Source organism: Biomphalaria glabrata, chromosome 4 (assembly GCF_947242115.1).
Source record: "Biomphalaria glabrata chromosome 4, xgBioGlab47.1, whole genome shotgun sequence".
In the NCBI taxonomy this organism is placed as follows: Eukaryota; Metazoa; Mollusca; class Gastropoda; family Planorbidae; genus Biomphalaria; species Biomphalaria glabrata.
The window spans coordinates 25,104,353-25,123,237 of NC_074714.1; the positions used below are offsets into that span (position 1 = coordinate 25,104,353).

The 18,885-nt window shown below is 31.8% G+C and overlaps 1 protein-coding gene across 6 annotated transcripts in view; it reads left to right on the forward strand.

Annotated features, from left to right (window-relative positions):
• Positions 1-18,885, forward strand: part of LOC106054164 (voltage-dependent calcium channel subunit alpha-2/delta-2-like) — a 63,686-nt gene that overhangs the window by 10,452 nt on the left and 34,349 nt on the right. For 2 of the 6 annotated variants that reach the window (XM_056025311.1, XM_056025312.1), the window contains exons 7-21: positions 1,301-1,358; positions 1,589-1,639; positions 2,368-2,467; positions 3,334-3,411; positions 3,692-3,781; positions 3,877-4,005; positions 4,256-4,334; positions 5,063-5,112; positions 11,245-11,325; positions 12,908-12,991; positions 15,114-15,170; positions 15,368-15,445; positions 15,590-15,664; positions 15,811-15,888; positions 17,205-17,276. In XM_056025311.1, coding sequence (XP_055881286.1) covers positions 1,301-1,358; positions 1,589-1,639; positions 2,368-2,467; positions 3,334-3,411; positions 3,692-3,781; positions 3,877-4,005; positions 4,256-4,334; positions 5,063-5,112; positions 11,245-11,325; positions 12,908-12,991; positions 15,114-15,170; positions 15,368-15,445; positions 15,590-15,664; positions 15,811-15,888; positions 17,205-17,276 — 1,160 coding nt within the window. Of the gene's footprint in view, positions 1-1,300; positions 1,359-1,588; positions 1,640-2,367; positions 2,468-3,333; positions 3,412-3,691; positions 3,782-3,876; positions 4,006-4,255; positions 4,335-5,062; positions 5,113-9,299; positions 9,408-11,244; positions 11,326-12,907; positions 12,992-15,113; positions 15,171-15,367; positions 15,446-15,589; positions 15,665-15,810; positions 15,889-17,204; positions 17,277-18,885 lie in introns of all 6 variants that reach the window. The other 4 variants (XM_056025315.1, XM_056025314.1, XM_056025313.1 and 1 more) reach the window with 4 other exon arrangements.

Below are 18,885 nucleotides of genomic sequence, written 5' to 3' on the forward strand. Positions count from 1 at the left end.
TTACCTATAGTTAAGTAACTAATCGGTTCATTTTTGTTTTGATTCTTGTGTTGTCAGGTAAAAGAAATAATTGTGCAAAATTTCAGCTTCATCTGAGATTGGGTGAGTGTCAGAGAAATAATATGTACAAACTTTTTGCAGACAATGAGTTTTCTTCTTCATTCTCATTTTTCATGTCGGAGAGTTCAGATCAGTAATTCTATATCTGAGATCAGGCAGTTCTCATTATTGTTTCTCTTCTATAGGAGGGTTTTGGGGCCAGAGTCTTGTTCAGGCCTCTTGATAAAGTATGCAGCTTTGAAGGACATGGTCAGTATTCTCTGGTGATACTCCACAAGGGCAAGTTTTGCTAGTCCCAACTTTTAGCTTCTGAAACATGTGTTGTCTCATTCTGTTGTGTCTGGTTCTGAGTTTAAAAATTGTGTTGGTCATGTAAAGATAGTTTATCATAGGCATCTTTTTTTCTTGTAATTGGGATGTGAGATGGTCCAATTCTCATTTATTCTACACTCTGTATCATTTTCATAATTTCTTCTGGATAGAGAGAAATTTTCATTTGTTTTTCTAGTTCTACCATTTTTGACAAGTATGTCTGCTTTTTCATTGTCTTCTATTTCAATGTTTGCTGCAGTCCATTTAAGAGCAGTTTTCTTGCTGTTGATGTTAAGGTTTATAACAGCTGTTTTGAGTTGCATTATATAGGAAGTATCCAAGTTTTTCAGGCTTTGAAGGACTGTTTTGTCATTGGTCACATTGTGAGTTGATATAAGCTTTGTAAATAAATATAAACTTAATAAAATCCTAATTGGCAACAAACAAATTGCACTTGGACACCTATTTGAGAAAAACATTGCTAAGAAAGGTATAAAGATTTTAAGCATAAAAAAACACTCTGGTTCATGATTTTAACATTTTACTATCACAAAGGAGATCTTAGACACCGATCATAAAAACAAATAGAAACATAACTCCTTTCTTCCTTTAGCAATAAAATAATTGAATAAGTGTAACTTACTGTTGTAAATTTCACATGTAATGTTTAAGAGGAACTGGGGTATGAGCACATATTTTGTGTGCTATCATATTTAGCGTCCTATTGTAAAAATTGTTTGCTCTACTAATGTATTATGTGCAATGAAAACCGTTATGTTGTTTGGATCCCTAAGTTGTCAAATTCTTTGAGTTGGTAGTGTTGTGTGGTGCAGTGTTGCAGAGAGCCTGGATAGTGAGAGTCGTTACAATATAATAGCTGTTGAAGGGATTAATTATAGTTGATTTTTATTTTAACCTTAAATTTCAGCTGCCACTTGGCCGCAGACACCTCCAGTGGATCTTTATGATGTTCGCAGACAGTCTTGGTAAGCATTTATTTCAAGTTGCATAATTGTTTAAAATAGAGGACATGTTTTATGAAAGTATCTGTTCATGGTACCTAGTAAATAAGAGTTTAAGAGTTTACCTGTTTCCATTAGAAATACTATCAAATGTTAGTGATCTTCACCAAGTAATGCATTTATAAAAAGTCTTAGAAAAAGACAGTAACTGTTTGTACAGTTTTATATTGTTTGATATTTGTTTTGTTTTTTAGGTACACCCAAGGTTCAAGTTCACCTAAGGACATGATGATTTTGATTGACAAGTAAGTAACCTTCATCATAGTCAATGTATTATTTATTTTGCTGATTTAATAGAATTATGAACAAGTGGGGAAATAACAAAAAAAAAAAGAAGAACGCTTAGAAACCTGAAAGAATTTGTTTAAGAACTAAATATTCCATTGAATTAAATTTGAATGCATATTGTTAAGAGTTTGTCTCCTACTGCCTTATGTTCTCTCAGTTGTTGAAGTATTAGTAATCAGTCAGAGGTCTTATGGAAAATATGAAATGCTTAGATAAGCAAATCTTATGTGTTTATTTTTTTAAAATAACAAAACAATGCTATGCTTTATTGTGTGATTAACATGTACAAACTCTTAACCAAAAATTACATTCTTGTTGATATATGATGGTAGATGTTTTATACCTTTTGTTGTCATAATGTAGCCAAAATTCTGACAACCTATGGCAGACAGTTAATGAGGGTGCCATGTGGCCAGCACAATGACAGAACACTTTTACTTTTCCTCAACAAATGTCGGGTATCCTTCAGAGTTGGGTGGATTTAGGGGTGCGCTAAAAATGCTGAAATTCAAAATCCCACCAGTATTCAAACCCGAGACCACTTGGTTCAGAAGCCAAGTGCTTTATCACTTAGCAGCCCCCCCCCCCCCCCCCCCCACCTTTTTATTATTTCAATTTACTGTGTTTGTATGCTGAATAGGATAGGTAATATTTTTATTGTACTACAATCTTTTTTCCGACACAGGAGTGGAAGTACACATGGCCAGTCTTTGCAGCTAATGAAAAATGCAGTCAAATCTATTCTGGACACACTAGGAGAAAATGATTTTGTCAATATTATAGCAGTAAGTAGAACAATCACACTAGGAGAAAATGATTTTGTCAATATTATAGCAGTAAGTGGAACAATCTAGTTGCTTCTGAAAGGGAAGTGTTTGGGTATATTCATTTCTATATACAAGATCTAGTTGTCCATTGTCTTCTTTGAGGAGCACTTCTATCATGCAGGAGGCTGGCTTGGCCTTGATTTTTGTGCATCGACATATCACTGGTGAGACTAAGCCTGCAATGTTCAGTTCTCCTGTGTCTTCATTGAGCCTTGCCCCAATGATTAAAGTGTGGGGCATTTTCTCGTCTCCCAAGGGCATAGCCAATATTAATGGCTCTCATGGAGTGACCTTGAACTGTTTACCTTGGCCACCTTGCTTCCTTTCTATAGATTAGCTGGCATAAAAAAGACTCTGAGGTACATACGTTTTTCATTCTTCTGTGAAGCATTGACAATGAAATAGACTAGCGAATCGTCAAGATCTATGGCAAACTGTCCTGACATATTTGGAATATAAATATTAAATGGCAGGAAAAGATATCTGATACAGAAGTTCTTCACAAAGTGGGTCTGCAAAGTATACATACCACCTTGATGCATCTAGATATACTAGAAAAAAGAAATGTATTTTGGGCAAACAGTTTGCTGTGAACATATCCTGTTGTCCAAAGTGAGTCCTCATGTTTTCTTGGGCTTGAAAAGACTTGATTCTATGCCTTGGAGATGAATAGATTATCAACACATATCTTCATATCTAAGAGCTTTAAACTTTGAAAAGGGAAATTATTTATTTTTTAAATTTGTTGTTAACACATTGTTTAAATGATTCTGTATAATGTCATAAAGCTAATGAATTCTTTATACATATTCTGTTGTTCTTAGTTTGGAGAGAAACCTGAGTTTGTCAGTACATGTTTTAATCATACAGCATTTGTGCAAGCCAACTTCAGAAATAAAAAGGTTAGTCTCAAGATTCCTTATATTTACACGAAATATTGAGAATAGCATTGGAAAATATAACAGAAAAAGGAAATACAATGACTCCTCCTGTTTTTTTGCATTGATCTTTATTATGGAACATTAGAAGTATAAATCCTATGCCTTTTCTTTGATAGATTGTTTAGGCTACCAGTGTAGGACTTAATTTTCTTTTTGTAAAGTACATCTGCAATGTAAAAGATTTTCTTCAATATTTTAATTAAATTTTGGTTTTAATTGATTGATTGTCTATGATTATCAGCGCCTTGAAAAGGATGTAGACCTAATTAAAGCATCAGGCCAAGCTGACTTTAGCAAAGCCATTCAATTTGCTTTTGAAAAGTTTCAAGAGGTGAGATTAATTTTTTTTGAGTTTAATACATGAGTGCAACTTCTTACCAATAAAAAAATAAGACTCTTATGCAGACAATATTTATTTCATTTCAGTTCAACAATGCTACAGATCCATCTTTGAATATTGGTGCAAATTGTAACAAAGTTATTATGTTGTTAACTGATGGGGGCACAGACACTGCTGAAAGTGTATTTGAAAAATATAACTGGCCTGAAAAATCTGTAATTTTTTAAACTCTTTTAAATGATAATTAAAGAATATTATTTATTGAATATCACAGAACAATTACTATAAAAATGATATATTTTATGTAATTCCAATTTTAAAAATATATTTCTTGGTAAATCAGACCACTAGTCCAGTCTAGTGTTATATTATTATTTAAAAGTGTATCGTAACTTGTGAAATTGTGTATAAACTTATTAAACCACAATTCATGTATCTAATGTAATTGTTTTTTTTTATGGGTAGGTTAGAGTTTTTACTTATGCAGTTGGTCCAACACCTAATCCTGTTCATGCTATAAGGTGGATGGCTTGTGCTAATAGAGGTAAATGATCATTCAGCAAAGTATTTCTTTTTATTTATTTCTTTGTTTTATAGTTCTTTGCTTTATTACAAATACAGTTAGAAGAGATGCAAACAATTTGTTTGAATTAAACCTTATCTGGAATCAAAGATAAGTTGTCATAAAAAATCCATTTTTATTAGAGAATTACCTTTTTTTTATTTTCTTTGGAATTCTGATCTATTTATTGTTTATAATCATGCAGTAACACTCATGTTTTAATAGTTCTTAACTATATATTTTTTTTATTTGTTTAAAAAAAAAAAGCCGTATTTGGTAACCTAGAAATAAAATTGAGTTTTGTGAAATACAAAAGATTTGGGTAACCACTAAACATGTACTCAAAAGTATTTCATAAATTTAAGTTCAAAAGTATTTCATAAATTTAAGTTGTGAAAGTTATTCATCTGCTCAATGTTTCAAAATGTTTCAGCTTGCCAAAGAATGAACAATCAAGAGTTGTTGTTCACCTCTAGGCATGCATAAAATGTTTTGTTCAATCTTGTATCAATACGTTTTCTTCCCAATCCTAAAATGTAGTGAAGAGCCAATGGTAACCAATAGAATTATTCTCCTCTGTATCCTCTGCTAGTCTTATAGTCAATCCATACTTAGAAGAAGCCAGTTGTAAGACCATTTTACATAGAGAAAAAAAAAAAGCCTACCATTACTTCAGCTGGCAATAATATTAACATGTTTTCTCCTTTTAGGTTTCTTCTCACAGATTCCAGCAATGGGTGCCATCAGAGCTAAAGTACAGGTACACTATATCTGATGAACTGTTTTGTTTTTGTTCTAGTCAGTGTTGTAGAGAATTAGAGAATATTTAAATAACTCAAGCAACAGCACACTTTCTTTGGTCACAACATGACTTAATTTTTTGTTCTTAGTAAGTTTTGTGGTTCAATGCAATGTTGTTAACTGATTTTCTTTGATAACTAACAAGTGTTCATAGGTTTAGATCTTTTCTTTTATATTCTATGGTTGGCTGCAATGTTGATACCAAAATGTACTCACTGAGCCTTATGATGTTTTAGACCAGTGATGCCCAAAATATGGCCCATGGGCCACATCCAGGCCATGACATGGCTCCATCTGGCCCGGAAAAATGTTGGCACAAAGTGTAGAAAATCCCCTCGACCAAAAAAAAAGTTTGAAAAAAATATTTTTCTCTACGTTTAGGAAAAATGGATTGGTACCAATAATAATCCAACATATGCAAATGAAATGATCCGGGGACTAGGATCACATGCCCAAAACTGTATACTTAACTTTATCAACCATACATGGAGAACTGGAGACATACCACAGGAATGGAGAACTGCAAACATAATACCCATTTTAAAGAAAAATAAACCACCAGGAGACCCTAAAAGTTATAGACCAATATCTCTAACATTAAACATTGGCAAAATGGCAGAAAAAATGATCAATAACCGACTTTATTGGTGGCTAGAAAGCGCTGGCTTCAGGAAAGCAAGTGGAACATAAGACCACCTCTTTTGTTTTATCCAGGACACAGTAGAAGGGTTTCACGAAAATAAACTTACTACAGCAGTTTTTATAGATTTGCAACAAGCCTATGATAGAGTGTGGAGAAAAGATCTATTTTTGAAGATGAAAAAAATGGGCATCCATGGAAGAATGTATAACTGGATCAGGGCTTTTCTAAAAACAGAACCATCCAAACCTGATTCGAAGGTGCCATCTCTAGTAAGAAAAGTTTGGAAGAAGGCCTACCACAAGGTTCAGTCCTTAGCTGCACACTCTTTCTAATCTTCGGGAATGACCTCCCAGAACTCATTTTGGTCAGTAAGGCACTTTAATAAATAAAGAAGAAAATCCAACATATCTTGATGTAAAATTAGACCAAAGACTGTCTCTAAAACACTTTATGGCAGATTTAAAAGAAAAGGCATCACAAAGATTAAACATAATAAAACACCTAGCAGGAACATCCTAGGGAGCTGAAAAGAAAACCTTAAGACAGTTATACACTGGATACATCAGATCTGTCATTGATAACTGTCTCTCCATACACATAGCCGCCAACAAAACCTATCAATCCAAAACCAAGCTTTGCGTCTAATCAATGGAGGTATGAGAACTACTCCCACAGCAGCCTGTGAAATAGACTCTAATAATGAACCTCTTAAGTTGAGGCGCAACAGAGCAGTATCAGAAGCTATTGAGAGATACAGAAGGTTGGAGGACGACCATCCAAATAAACTACTAACACAGAGTAATAACAAAAAAAAGCAAAGAACTCTGATCCAACTTACTGACGAACTAGCCCTAAAACACCATCTACCCAATAACAGAGAAAAAATTAACAGATTCTCAAACATAACTCCTGGACTTAACTACAAACAACCAACCATTAAAACACATTTAATAAATAACACTCTAACAAAAGAATCAAATCCACTGGAGCTCAAAGTAGGCACGCTTGAAACAATTCAAAGCTATCCAAAAACAGCCATCCATATATACACCAACAGATCAGCCTTCAAAGCCACCATCAATGCTGGTCTTGGTTCCTTCTTGGTCTTCCCCAAAAATAAACATTTTGAAATAAGTGCAGCCTGTGGCGACTACTGCTCAAACTTCCAAGGCAAAATTGAGGCAGTTACCATAGCTTTGCAGACAATCAAAAACAAATTATATGAAGGGATACAATCACCATCAGATATTGTTGTCTTTACAGACTCCCAATCCACTCTTCAAGCACTTAACAGCAGCACCTCAAAAAGCCCAAGAGAGTTGATAACACTAATAGTATATTATACACCAAATGATGACAAAATTAAACATCAACATCACATTACAGTGGATCCCTGGACACATTGGCGTCATGGAAAATGAAAGGGCAGATAAGCTATCAAAGGCAGGATCATCTATGGAACAACCAGATAGACCTGTTAACTACCTCATCCTAAGGTCAATGTTAATCAACAACCACAAAGAGGAGTGGCTCAACCAATGTGCAACAGGAAACACAGGCAGAGCCATGTACAAAGAAATGAACATGCCTAACAAACTGGGCAATATTAACTTCCTCCCCCGCAAAGAGCAAACTACAAACTTCCAACTAAGGACAGGACACACACCTCTGTTAAATTACCATCTCAATAGAATAAATCCCCCTTTGTAGACACTGCGCCCACCCTTATGAAACTGTAAACCATATCCTTTTTGAATGCCCCTTCCTAATCCACCTTAGGCAGACCCTATTACCACTACAGCCCAACATAACCAACGTCAACACAGTGTTGAACAAATGAAGAAAACAGCACACTATTTTTCCTTGGCACAGTCTGCAAAAGAGCTGACAGCTCAGCAGCAAAAAGCTGGCTAGAAGAAGAAGAAAGAATAAAGAAAGAGTGGCTCTTTTCAAAGAATATAGTATTAAACAGCTTTATGAAACCAAACATATAAATGAATTAGGCGGCATCCTTGGTTTGGAATGCTATTGTTAGATTACACCTAGAATGTAGAGGACTGATGAGAATATTTACCAAAAAGAGACTAGAAAATCATTTGGCTGTAAGGCTAGCTACAGAGTTGTTCACATTGTAAGTAGAGACATGAAGCCATATTCCAACTGCCAATGCATGAAAAAGTGCTTGCTGCTATGATGGAAGAAATTTGTCCTGAAAAGAAGAATTCTGTTGAAGTTGTCAACTTTTCTCATGACAATTACAAGGCCAGTGAAAGATATGGGTAAATATCTACATTCAAAAGTAACAGACAAAGCTAAATTGGACATATCTTAAAATCTTGGTAAACAACACACAACGGTTTTGAAATCAGAGAAGTTAGTTGATGTGAGGAGAATGCATGGGACCACCACTAGCAAATTCCTGTCAAAGAAGTTTCAACCATCACAAAGGATCTTTCTTTTGCTTGGGAAAGATTAGTGACTACTGATGGTGCCACAAGTATTGTTGACAGCAAGAGTGTTTACAAAAGTTGTTGAGTCAAATGGAACCAAGCCTCTGTGGTTTCATTAAATTATTCACCAACAAAATCTATGTGTCAAGGTATTCAGTCTGGACCTTGTGATTATGATGGTGTTCAGATTGAAAAGTTTTAGTCATTTCAAAAATCCATTATGGCCAATGTGTCAAATGCTGAGAGCTGCAACTAGAACTGGTTGACTTACAAAGCTAGATATCTCTGCTTGATACATTTCTAGTGATTCACTCTGTGTTGCTTGCAGAAACTTTTTCTTAATCTCCTAAAGCAAGCGTTAACGCTGATCACAATAATTACAAGCAATTCTTTGTGAGTACAAACTTTTTCAGCGGTGAATCGGGCTATACCCTTGTTATGTAAATGTCTCGTGGACGAACATATAAAATTTTAGATTTAGGGCTCCATCTTGGCGTCTCATGCAACTGGATATTTAAAAGTTAGTTTAGGATAAACTTTTCATGAATTAATGTAAGTACTAGATTCACGGGTTTCTAATAAAAATGGTTTATTGTCTTTTTTTTTTACTGCTTTGTTGATACGGCCCGTAACAAGAGTGTCGGAAATTAAAATGGCCCGTCGGCCGAATAAGGTTGAGCAGCAACTTGACCATCACTGTTTTAGACCAACAAGGTTCAAGCTCTTTGACTTAGGATTTAGTATATTAGCAAAGCAATTTTATTAGCAATATTTTTTTCCTAATACATTAGCATTGTAGAAAACAACTATTGCCTTGTCCAATTTGTTAGTAAAATAAGTTTAAAAAAGAACAAGATACACTGAACTATATATCTTCCAAGCCAAATCTTTTTATATAGTCAAGTTATTGAAACTGTTACAATGGACTTCCTTTAACCATAAGGAAAAGTTGAAAGACTCCAAAGAATATTTAAGAAAATAATTAATTTTTTGTACATAATTGAAACTACTTTTGACAAAGAACATTTTTTTTTGCTAACACAAATGGCCTAGGAGTATGTTGAGGTCCTAACCCGGCCCTTGGCTCTGGGTAATGTTGAGCGTGTACTGTGGACCAGCAGTCACAGGAACACATTCTATGATGCTACTTCCAATGACACGGTACTTGCTTCTTGGAAAGGGTTGATTAAAGCACCTGATTTGATTCAAGCTGATTCTAATTTTTTTAAAATAATTTTCAGGAGAAAAATGGGAGAAAAAAAAATTAGCAAAAAAAAATAAAAGCAAGACTATAATTATTATCCTTTTAAAAAAGTCAACAAAAGTCTATTGATTCATGTAAGAATTTTTTTCTGTGATTTGCAAATTATTATAGTAATTTTTAAACATTGAATACTTTTAATTATATTGAGATTTTTATTTTAAAGTATGAAATTTTAGAAAAATAGATAATTAACTGATAATTCAGTGAACAAGAAATAATGACAGCACATAACTAAATATCTATACATGAGAAACAACACTAAAAAATGCTGAGTTCACTAAAGAAAACAAAATATTTTTATTTCTCATAAGGTCATCATACCAATTAAAATTATAATATTAAAAGAAAAGCATGAAACAGAAATGACAAACAGGTCTGCTTAAAATCATGATGAAAAATGTTTCAGTGCAAAAACTGAATCTTTTAATGTCGCTTGAATGAAATCAAAGCTTCAGGTGCAGGTTTATTATGTTCCCAGAGCTTTGCTTTTATTACACAATTTATATTTTAATATGAAATTTTTCCTTAACCTTTTTATTTTAATAAAAATATGCAACTATAAAACCTTGGTTGAAAATTTCCAATATTCTAATATATTAGTATTATTTACATTTCAAATTTTTTCTAGTAATATGCTAAGTTTTAGATGCATTGTTTAATTCTTAAGTAGCTAGGTAAATAGTGGACAAATATGTACCTTTGATTAATTTTTTTTTTTCGCTAAGTTTCAACTCTTACACTTAAGAATGAGTGTTTTAAGAGCAGGAGACAAAGAGGAGAAATCAGGAGTATAAATATTACAAGATGGACTAGTATATCTTCTTTGGGCTCCAGCTTAACACATTTTTTTTTCTTTAACCAGTGGGTGCAAAAATAGCAATTAGTAAGATAGGCAATTTTACTGTGATTTCTAGAATGTTTCAATTTTTTTTACAAAACCTTTATTCAACTCATCTCCACATTATTCATTCAAGAGTTTAATAAATTAAATGTTCTGAAACATTTTCAGCATCGTCTTTTAAGTCTAGATCTAAAGGCCTATTATTGGAGTTTTTAAAGTCTAGTAGATCTATACAATATGTTCCTTTTTTTTTTTTTTAAATCTAACATTAATTAGGTATTGTCTTTTTTTTTTTTTTAAATCTTTTTTATGTTTTTCTTGTTCCACTTTTAAGACAGTTGGTACTAAATCTTATTGATAGATATTTATTAAGTCTTCCTAAAAAAATTATTCATTTATTAAGTTTTCTTTTAAATTTATCTCTAATCCTAAATTCCTTTTGTTATTGGAAGTTAATTGTGATGATGGCCCATGAAAAGATTCTAAAGTTGACAAAACTCATTTCTGGCTGAACAAAATAATGTACATTTTCTCTCTAAGATTTAGATTGCTGAAGGTTTACAATTAAAACTCCTAAGAAAGTTTTAGTATTAAAATAAAACAATATGTATTTTTACAACCTTACATAGAAGCGATTGTCATGACAGTACCTAGGTCATGACAGTTCCTTGTGTCATTTGCTGAAATTTTGGCCTAATCATCTAATTAAAAATGTTTGCTCCACTACTAGTGCTTGAAGACTCATCCTACAACTCAATACAAGTATGTGTGTTGCCAATCATGGGCCATCAATACATTGATATGAGGACAATGTTTCCCCCTTGGTTATCTCTCCACCTGAAATCATTATGTTTCCATTTAATTTCTGTCACCTTGTCTTCTGGCTCTGACAGGCATATACAAAAAACTTAACCAAGACTATGCAACTCTCTGGAGCACAACATATTTTATGGGAAGGGACAGTTGATCCCAGGGTAGGATACCAGAGAACTTCTGGTAGCATAAACATCTAATATTCAGATATACTAAATATATATATATTTTTGGTTATTTGACTGTCTGCTAATTGATCTTGATTTGGATTGACTTGAGATAACATTAGCTATACATCTTAAGAAATGAACAAAAAAACCCACTAATAATACTTGGCTCAACGTTAAGCTGGAAACATTTTGTTTAAAAAGTTTTCCTTGATACAAGGACAATACAATCAAGTTACATATTAACTCATAATATCTACTACATCTTAGTTGTTTTGTCTTGCAACATATAATTTTTACCATTGACTAACTCATCTACCAATTTTTTCAATTTTTTTTTAACTACTAGAAGCATTCTTTACTACTAGTCTCATATTCTGATATCTGAAATGGCATTTGGTGTGATTTTCTAGTGACTTTTTTGTAATAAACTCTAAACAATAACAATAAACTGTGTAAAACTGATAAATCAAGCTTACCTCTTTATTTTTAATATCTGATTTTTAAAGTACAAAAATAACTTATTTTTTCTCAATCATGAAATATTGATAATATAATAAAACAATGGGAAAAAAAGAGTTTTAGTATCATCCTTATTTAAGTTATCTAGAAAGTAAGTGACTTGCTAAATATCCAATAGTCTGAAAAACAAAGAATACTGTACATAAACTTAACCAATCCATACCTTGCAGTATAAAATCTAGATAAATCTGAGAACAAACAGTAGATGTATTAGCATCATCTCCAGAGTGTGTTGAAGTCATTGTGTTCCTGAGCATATATTTTAGGAAAATTGATTCTGACACAATTGGTTGAGGTATCCACGTCTACTACTTGAGCCAATCTTAGTAAATTGTAAAAGTAATACATCAAAAAAAGAATTAAAAAATTAGCTAATGTTATAACAAGTCCTTTTCAATTTATTCTTTTTTATTTTCAAAGCATTTGATGCATCATTTCTAACTTGAACCAAACTGTCTTGCTCTGACATGTCAACAATAAGTTATTCATTTGTTGTGAAGTTTTTCTCAGAATTTTATAGTGCAAAATTTATTTGAAAAATAAACAGACTGGACTTAATAAAATGCAGGTTTTGGAGTGCTTACATGAATTAAACTGAAATTGTGTGTAGTTCTATGCACACCTCCATTGTTGTATATCTTTCATGTATTTACAAACAAGCTAATGTAGAATTTACTCCAATGCTCATATAGCTTATTATTTGTTATATATAGTCCATACAAAATTTTAAAAATATTTTGCAGTTGAATTAGGAATGAAACTTAAAATGTAACATTATTTCTATAAGAGGAAGAGAAAAAAAAATGCTCTAAATGTACATGGTGTAAATATAAAAAATTTATTAAATATTTGTGCTTATTACATTTGTTTAAGGATGACATACTTTTTTAAAATAAAAAAAATCTGACTTGAATGAATTATGTTTAATGGCTCTGTATCTAGATTTCATTAATATGACCCTTCCTAGAATCATTAAACTAAAGACTTGACAGATGTGGGATACCTTGCTCACTGCTTCCTGCTGTTCATTTTTCATTCTGTACTTTTTCATAAGGAATATATCCCAGTCCTCAGCCGGCCGCAGGTCATCCAGAACAAGAAGACTTTTGAGTGGGGCAACATTTATGAAGACTATATGGTATTTGTATTTAGTTTTGTCTTTAGTTCCTTGTGCTCTCTGTGTCAGCTCAAGTCTCAAGAGATTCTTGTGTAGATGTCTGTTACAACAAGCAGTTGTCTTAGAGATGTTTTTTTTTTTCTGTTACTGTCTTTCTATTCACAAATGTACAGGTTGAAGATTCTTTATTAAAACTTTGATTTATCTGCAAATACAATTTGTATTTATTGCTCTCATATTGTTCTAAGCTGTACCCAATTTTATTTGATTGATACTCACTTGGGTTTGGGCTTTTCCTCTGTCATATCAAGCTAAAACACCATGGACAAGAACATGGACTTAAAACAGTTCTGTTGTTTCTTACTGGAAACCATGTATTTAAAATAGTTGAATAAAGGATCCTCAACCTGTGTTTTATATGTTAAATGTGCTATGTTCAATGACATTATTTCTTCTAGAAGTGTTTTTATAGGTCAAATTTCATATCTGTTTATAATGAAACTGATGTTACTTATGTATGAATGCCATCTAGTCAAAGCAATGTATATATATGTATATTTTATTGTGCATGAATCCAGATTAGAATTAGAAAAATAGATTACTATTTTTTTTAAGGCCTGGTTGAATATGATTAATACACTTAACATAAAGTTAGTCTTAATAAACAGGTTAAAGTTAATGAATATAAATGATGAAATATTGGTTAACTTCATTCTCCTCAAATATTAAGGCGAAATTAATTCTGATTCTGTTCTCCCACTTATAAAGAACTAAGTCATCAAGTCATTACCTTTTTCTTTCCTACACTATTTGTTGGTTCAATTTAACTTGCTTTGCAAATGTATACTTTGAATATTGTTGTAGACTTGGCTTAATTGTTGTTTTCTAAAAATGTATGACTTACAGGCCTAAAAGCTAAAAGAAAGATAAATCCTGTCATAAAGTGTGTGTGTGTTTCTTTCAGCTTGAGATCCTGTATAGCAAAACAATTGACAGTTGTCTTACAAGAACATAAGTAGATGCCAAGACTCTCTTCCAATTCTTTTTTGTTTTGATTGCATTAAGTAAAGTACTCTTGACATCTTTCTCATTATCTGTTCTTGATAAATTAGTTTGTTCTTCTAATTATAGCATCATGTGCATAATTAAGAGTAATTGTTTTTTTTTCCGATTTGTTTAATTTACAGTTCTGTATTACTATACCAAAACTTGTGATCTTTTGATAAATTATTATTGTTTTGATTTTCTTTAAAAATTAAATTTCAAATCTGACATAAAGTTGAGGGGCATAAGTTCTGAAATTCAGATAAAGAGATGGGTTGGTGGTTGTAAGAAAAAGGTATAATTATAGCAAGTTAACTCACACAAACAATACATAGTAACTGTTATGACTTTTGAAAATAAAAAGATCTATAGTTAGAGGAACAGCCATGTTCCCACAAAATGGTTGTTATGATTTGTAAACTTAAGGTTCTCAAACTGAAACTATCTTTGACACATGTCAAACACATTCTTTTCAATTAAATCAAATATTCAAAAATCAATGCACAAGGTTCTGTAAATACAGTAAACATTTTCCTAGTTGCTTTTATTTTCTTGTTAAAGTTTTCTTAGTAAACATTTTTAAAAATTATATTTGAAAATATGGACAAATTTTGTTAAAGCACACCAAATCTGAAATGATCTAGAAATGGCTTTGGTAAAAGTATATGCCTTTTCCTCTAATGTTTTGCTGCTAATTTTTTTTTAATCCACTTAGTTTCTTTGCATGATTTTGGTATTCACTACAAACCAAATATATATTCACTGCTTTATTATATTTAGAAACATTTTAAATATTTCTACTCATTGTTATTGCTTAGACAAAAAGCTAGTGTTAAAAATATGATTCCATAGTTTGAAAAAAAAGCTTCTTATTAAATAAAATGTGTTAAATATCTGCTAGTGATCATTTTAAACCTTTAAAACTGATGTTTAAACCCTGTTTCCAGATATTTTGAGTTGAGAAAGAATAATTGCAATAATACTTTGAAATTTCCTTAAAATACATCAATGAATTTCAAAATAGTTAACAAGGTATTTCACTTTACCTGATAATGATAATTGTAAATTAATTCTTTATGATCCTCTATTGATATTTAAGGGGCTAGGCCTGATGACTACAGTGACATTGCCAGTATACAACAGAAGTCTGGGATCTGTAAGTTATGTAATTTTTAGCATTAAAAAAAAATTTTTTTCAACAACCTTATCGGAATGTAATCATTACTTTGAACAGTTGATAAGTAAATAAAATATTTTTATGTAAAAGTTTTTATATATGCAACTTAATTTTCATGGATTCTCTGAATATGTGGTTTTAACCACTGACTTTATCATTCTGATCTGTTCTTGCAGTCCAATCAAACCATTCTTGGTGTTATGGGAATTGATGTCACCACCTCAAAACTAGAAGCTATGACACCGTTTGATAAAGTAATTCACAACTCACTTAGTTTAATTTTTGTTTATTGAATTTCCAATGTGTTTTGACATTTCATAGTTGATGTTAAATGATTAAAAACCTGCAGCTAGAAAACTATAAGAGATAAATGTTTATTATTTCTATTTCTATTTTAGATTGGTCCCAATGGCTACTCATTTGCTATCAATCCTAATGGCTATGTTGTTTTTCATCCAAACCTTCTTCCAACGGTATGTTTCCAAGCAGCATTATCTACTAGACAATGTCTGTAACAAAGTCTTTTAAAAAAATTTGTCTCTTTAACTGACTATTACATTTTTGTTCACAGTTTTTATAATAACAAATAACTATTAGTGTGTATGTGTTGTTCTGGCAGGGCAAGTCAGTGAAAGAACCACCCAACATAGACATGCTTGAGTTAGAGATTGATGAAGATAATCCTGAGCTAGCAGATGTGAGTTCTTAAAATTCATAAATTGGTGATAATCTTATAATAAATCAACATTGTTTAAATGCACTAACCCCTTGCAAATAGCAACAAATGAGGAGCATATAATTTGACCAGCACAAAAGAGTTCAAGTTTTCTCAACTTTCTCATTAATTTGAAATCTTCATATGCCTAAAACAATTATAAATCCAATACAGTAGACCAACCTAAGATCTTGCGCGAATGTCCTAAAATACCAAGTGGAAAATTGTCTTCACTAGAGTTAGTCCCTGACATCTTGGTTTAACTGCCTTCTAATTCACTCTTGACTAAAGGAAAAATATTAGAAACATAATTTCATAGACAGATAGGGCACTTTTTTTTAAATGCCATTTATCTCCTTAGTATTTTTCCCTTCAACAAGTGACACTTTGAGTTAACATGGCTTTAGGACAATAGATCATGTGAAACTCAACTAATAAAATTAATTGATCATTTTTCAAAAGGATTAGATAATAGCAAGCAAATATATGCAATTTTAATATACTTTGCCTGTTTAAAAAAACTAAAATACTTTGGCATTAATGGTTCATTACATCAATGGATTCAGGATTTCCTAATAGTTAGAGAACAAACTGCAATAAAAAATGGTTTCAAATCAACAATAATAATAAACTCAGGTGTACCTCAAGGAACAGTCTTAGGCCCACTACTGTTTCTAATTTCCATAAATAACCTACCTAATTTCATTAGTTCAGGAACATAAGTCACATTATTAGCAGATGATTCCATAATATATAGAACAATAAAAAAACAACACAAGATACTGACATTTTACAAAAAGGATTAGAACAATTAAAGAAATGGGAATCAAATTGGAGCATGTCTTTGCAATCAAATTTGATTAGAGTAACACCATTAGTAAATCACTTAACTTAAACACACTTCAAGGACAGAAGAAAAAAGTATAGTAGCTATAATACAAAAAACACTGAACCATAATTTACAAATAGAAATACAAAACCTAATGAAAAACTCAGAAAGACACAAAAATAGAGGGATTTCTTATTCCATACGCTAGAACAAATTCGTACAAGTACTCCTTCCCAAGTGCCATTAGAGAATGGAATAGATTGCCTGAATCAGCCAGGAAAACCAATGACTTAGCAGAGTTTAAGTCATTGATTAACATGGATGGCTAGATTGACACATGAAATGCGTAGGACGTAATTATCTTCTTATTTTATTTTTTTGAAGTAACGTCTGTAGTCTATAAGATAAGAAGATCAGATAAAGATTTATCAATATTACTTATAACAGTTTTTACTCTTTGTTATTCTAGCTGAGGTCCAAAATGATAGATAGTAAAACTGGCAACCAGACAACAAAGACTCTCTTTCTTTCTCCAGATCAGGTAAACCATTGTCTCATTCCACTATTTTAGATGGCTAGATAAAGATTCTACATTGTCTTGTTAAAACTTGTGCTAAACCGTTTACAATAAACATTATGTTTGTACATTAAATGTGTAGATATCTTGAGCATTTTCTGGATTCCATTGGGTGTCCTTCTGGCCCTTAGTTGACTGGTGGGGTTCTTTGTATCTGTTTGTCATGGAATTATATATGAAAAACTAAAATAAATTTAACTCCTATCATCTCCAAGGTTGAGTACACCACAAAAAGATATCTTTCATCAAAAGTTTCCATTCGGTCAACAAAACTGGTCAAAAGATCAGTCCAAAAAGTTGTAGATTCATTGAGACTAGGTCTAAATCTTGATCCAGTGTTTACTTCATTATCTCTCTCAGAATTGGACTAGATCTAGTGCTAAATTCTCTTGATCAATGTCTATATCAATTTCATCTTCAGTATCAGATGCATCTAGTATATTATTTCTGACAATGTGTCTAAAAATAGAAAGGTCATTGTGAAAAAGGTCCAACATATATCCATTAACCTTTATCTTCTATAAGCTCTTTGCAGAGATATCCATTAACCTTTATCTTCTATAAGCTCTTTGTTGAGATATCCATTAATCTTTATATTCTATAAGCTCTTTGTTGAGATATCCATTAACCTTTATCTTCTATAAGCTCTTTGCAGAGATATCCATTAACCTTTATCTTCTATAAGCTCTTTGCAGAGATATCCATTAACCTTTATCTTCTATAAGCTCTTTGCAGAGATATCCATTAACCTTTATCTTCTATAAGCTCTTTGTTGAGATATCCATTAATCTTTATATTCTTTAAGCTCTTTGTTGAGATATCCATTAACCTTTATCTTCTATAAGCTCTTTGTAGAGATATCCATTAACCTTTATCTTCTATAAGCTCTTTACAGAGATATCCATTAACCTTTATCTTCTATAAGCTCTTTGTTGAGATATCCATTAATCTTTATATTCTTTAAACTCTTTGTTGAGATATCCATTAACCTTTATCTTCTATAAGCTCTTTGCAGAGATATCCATTAACCTTTATCTTCTATAAGCTCTTTGCAGAGATATCCATTAACCTTTATCTTCTATAAGCTCTTTGCAGAGATATCCATTAACCTTTATCTTCTATAAGCTCTTTGTTGAGATATCCATTAATCTTTATATTCTTTAAGCTCTTTGTTGAGATATCCATTAACCTTTATCTTCTATAAGCTCTTTAGAGAGATATCCATTAACCTTTATCTTCTATAAGCTCTTTGCAGAGATATCCATTAACCTTTATCTTCTATAAGCTCTTTGCAGAGATATCCATTAACCTTTATCTTCTATAAGCTCTTTGTTGAGATATCCATTAACCTTTATCTTCTATAAGCTCTTTGCAGATATCCATTAATCTTTATTTTCTATAAGCTCTTTGTTGAGATATCCATTAATCTTTATATTCTTTAAGCTCTTTGTTGAGATATCCATTAACCTTTATCTTCTATAAGCTCTTTGGAGAGATATCCATTAACCTTTATCTTCTATAAGCTCTTTGCAGAGATATCCATTAACCTTTATCTTCTATAAGCTCTTTGCAG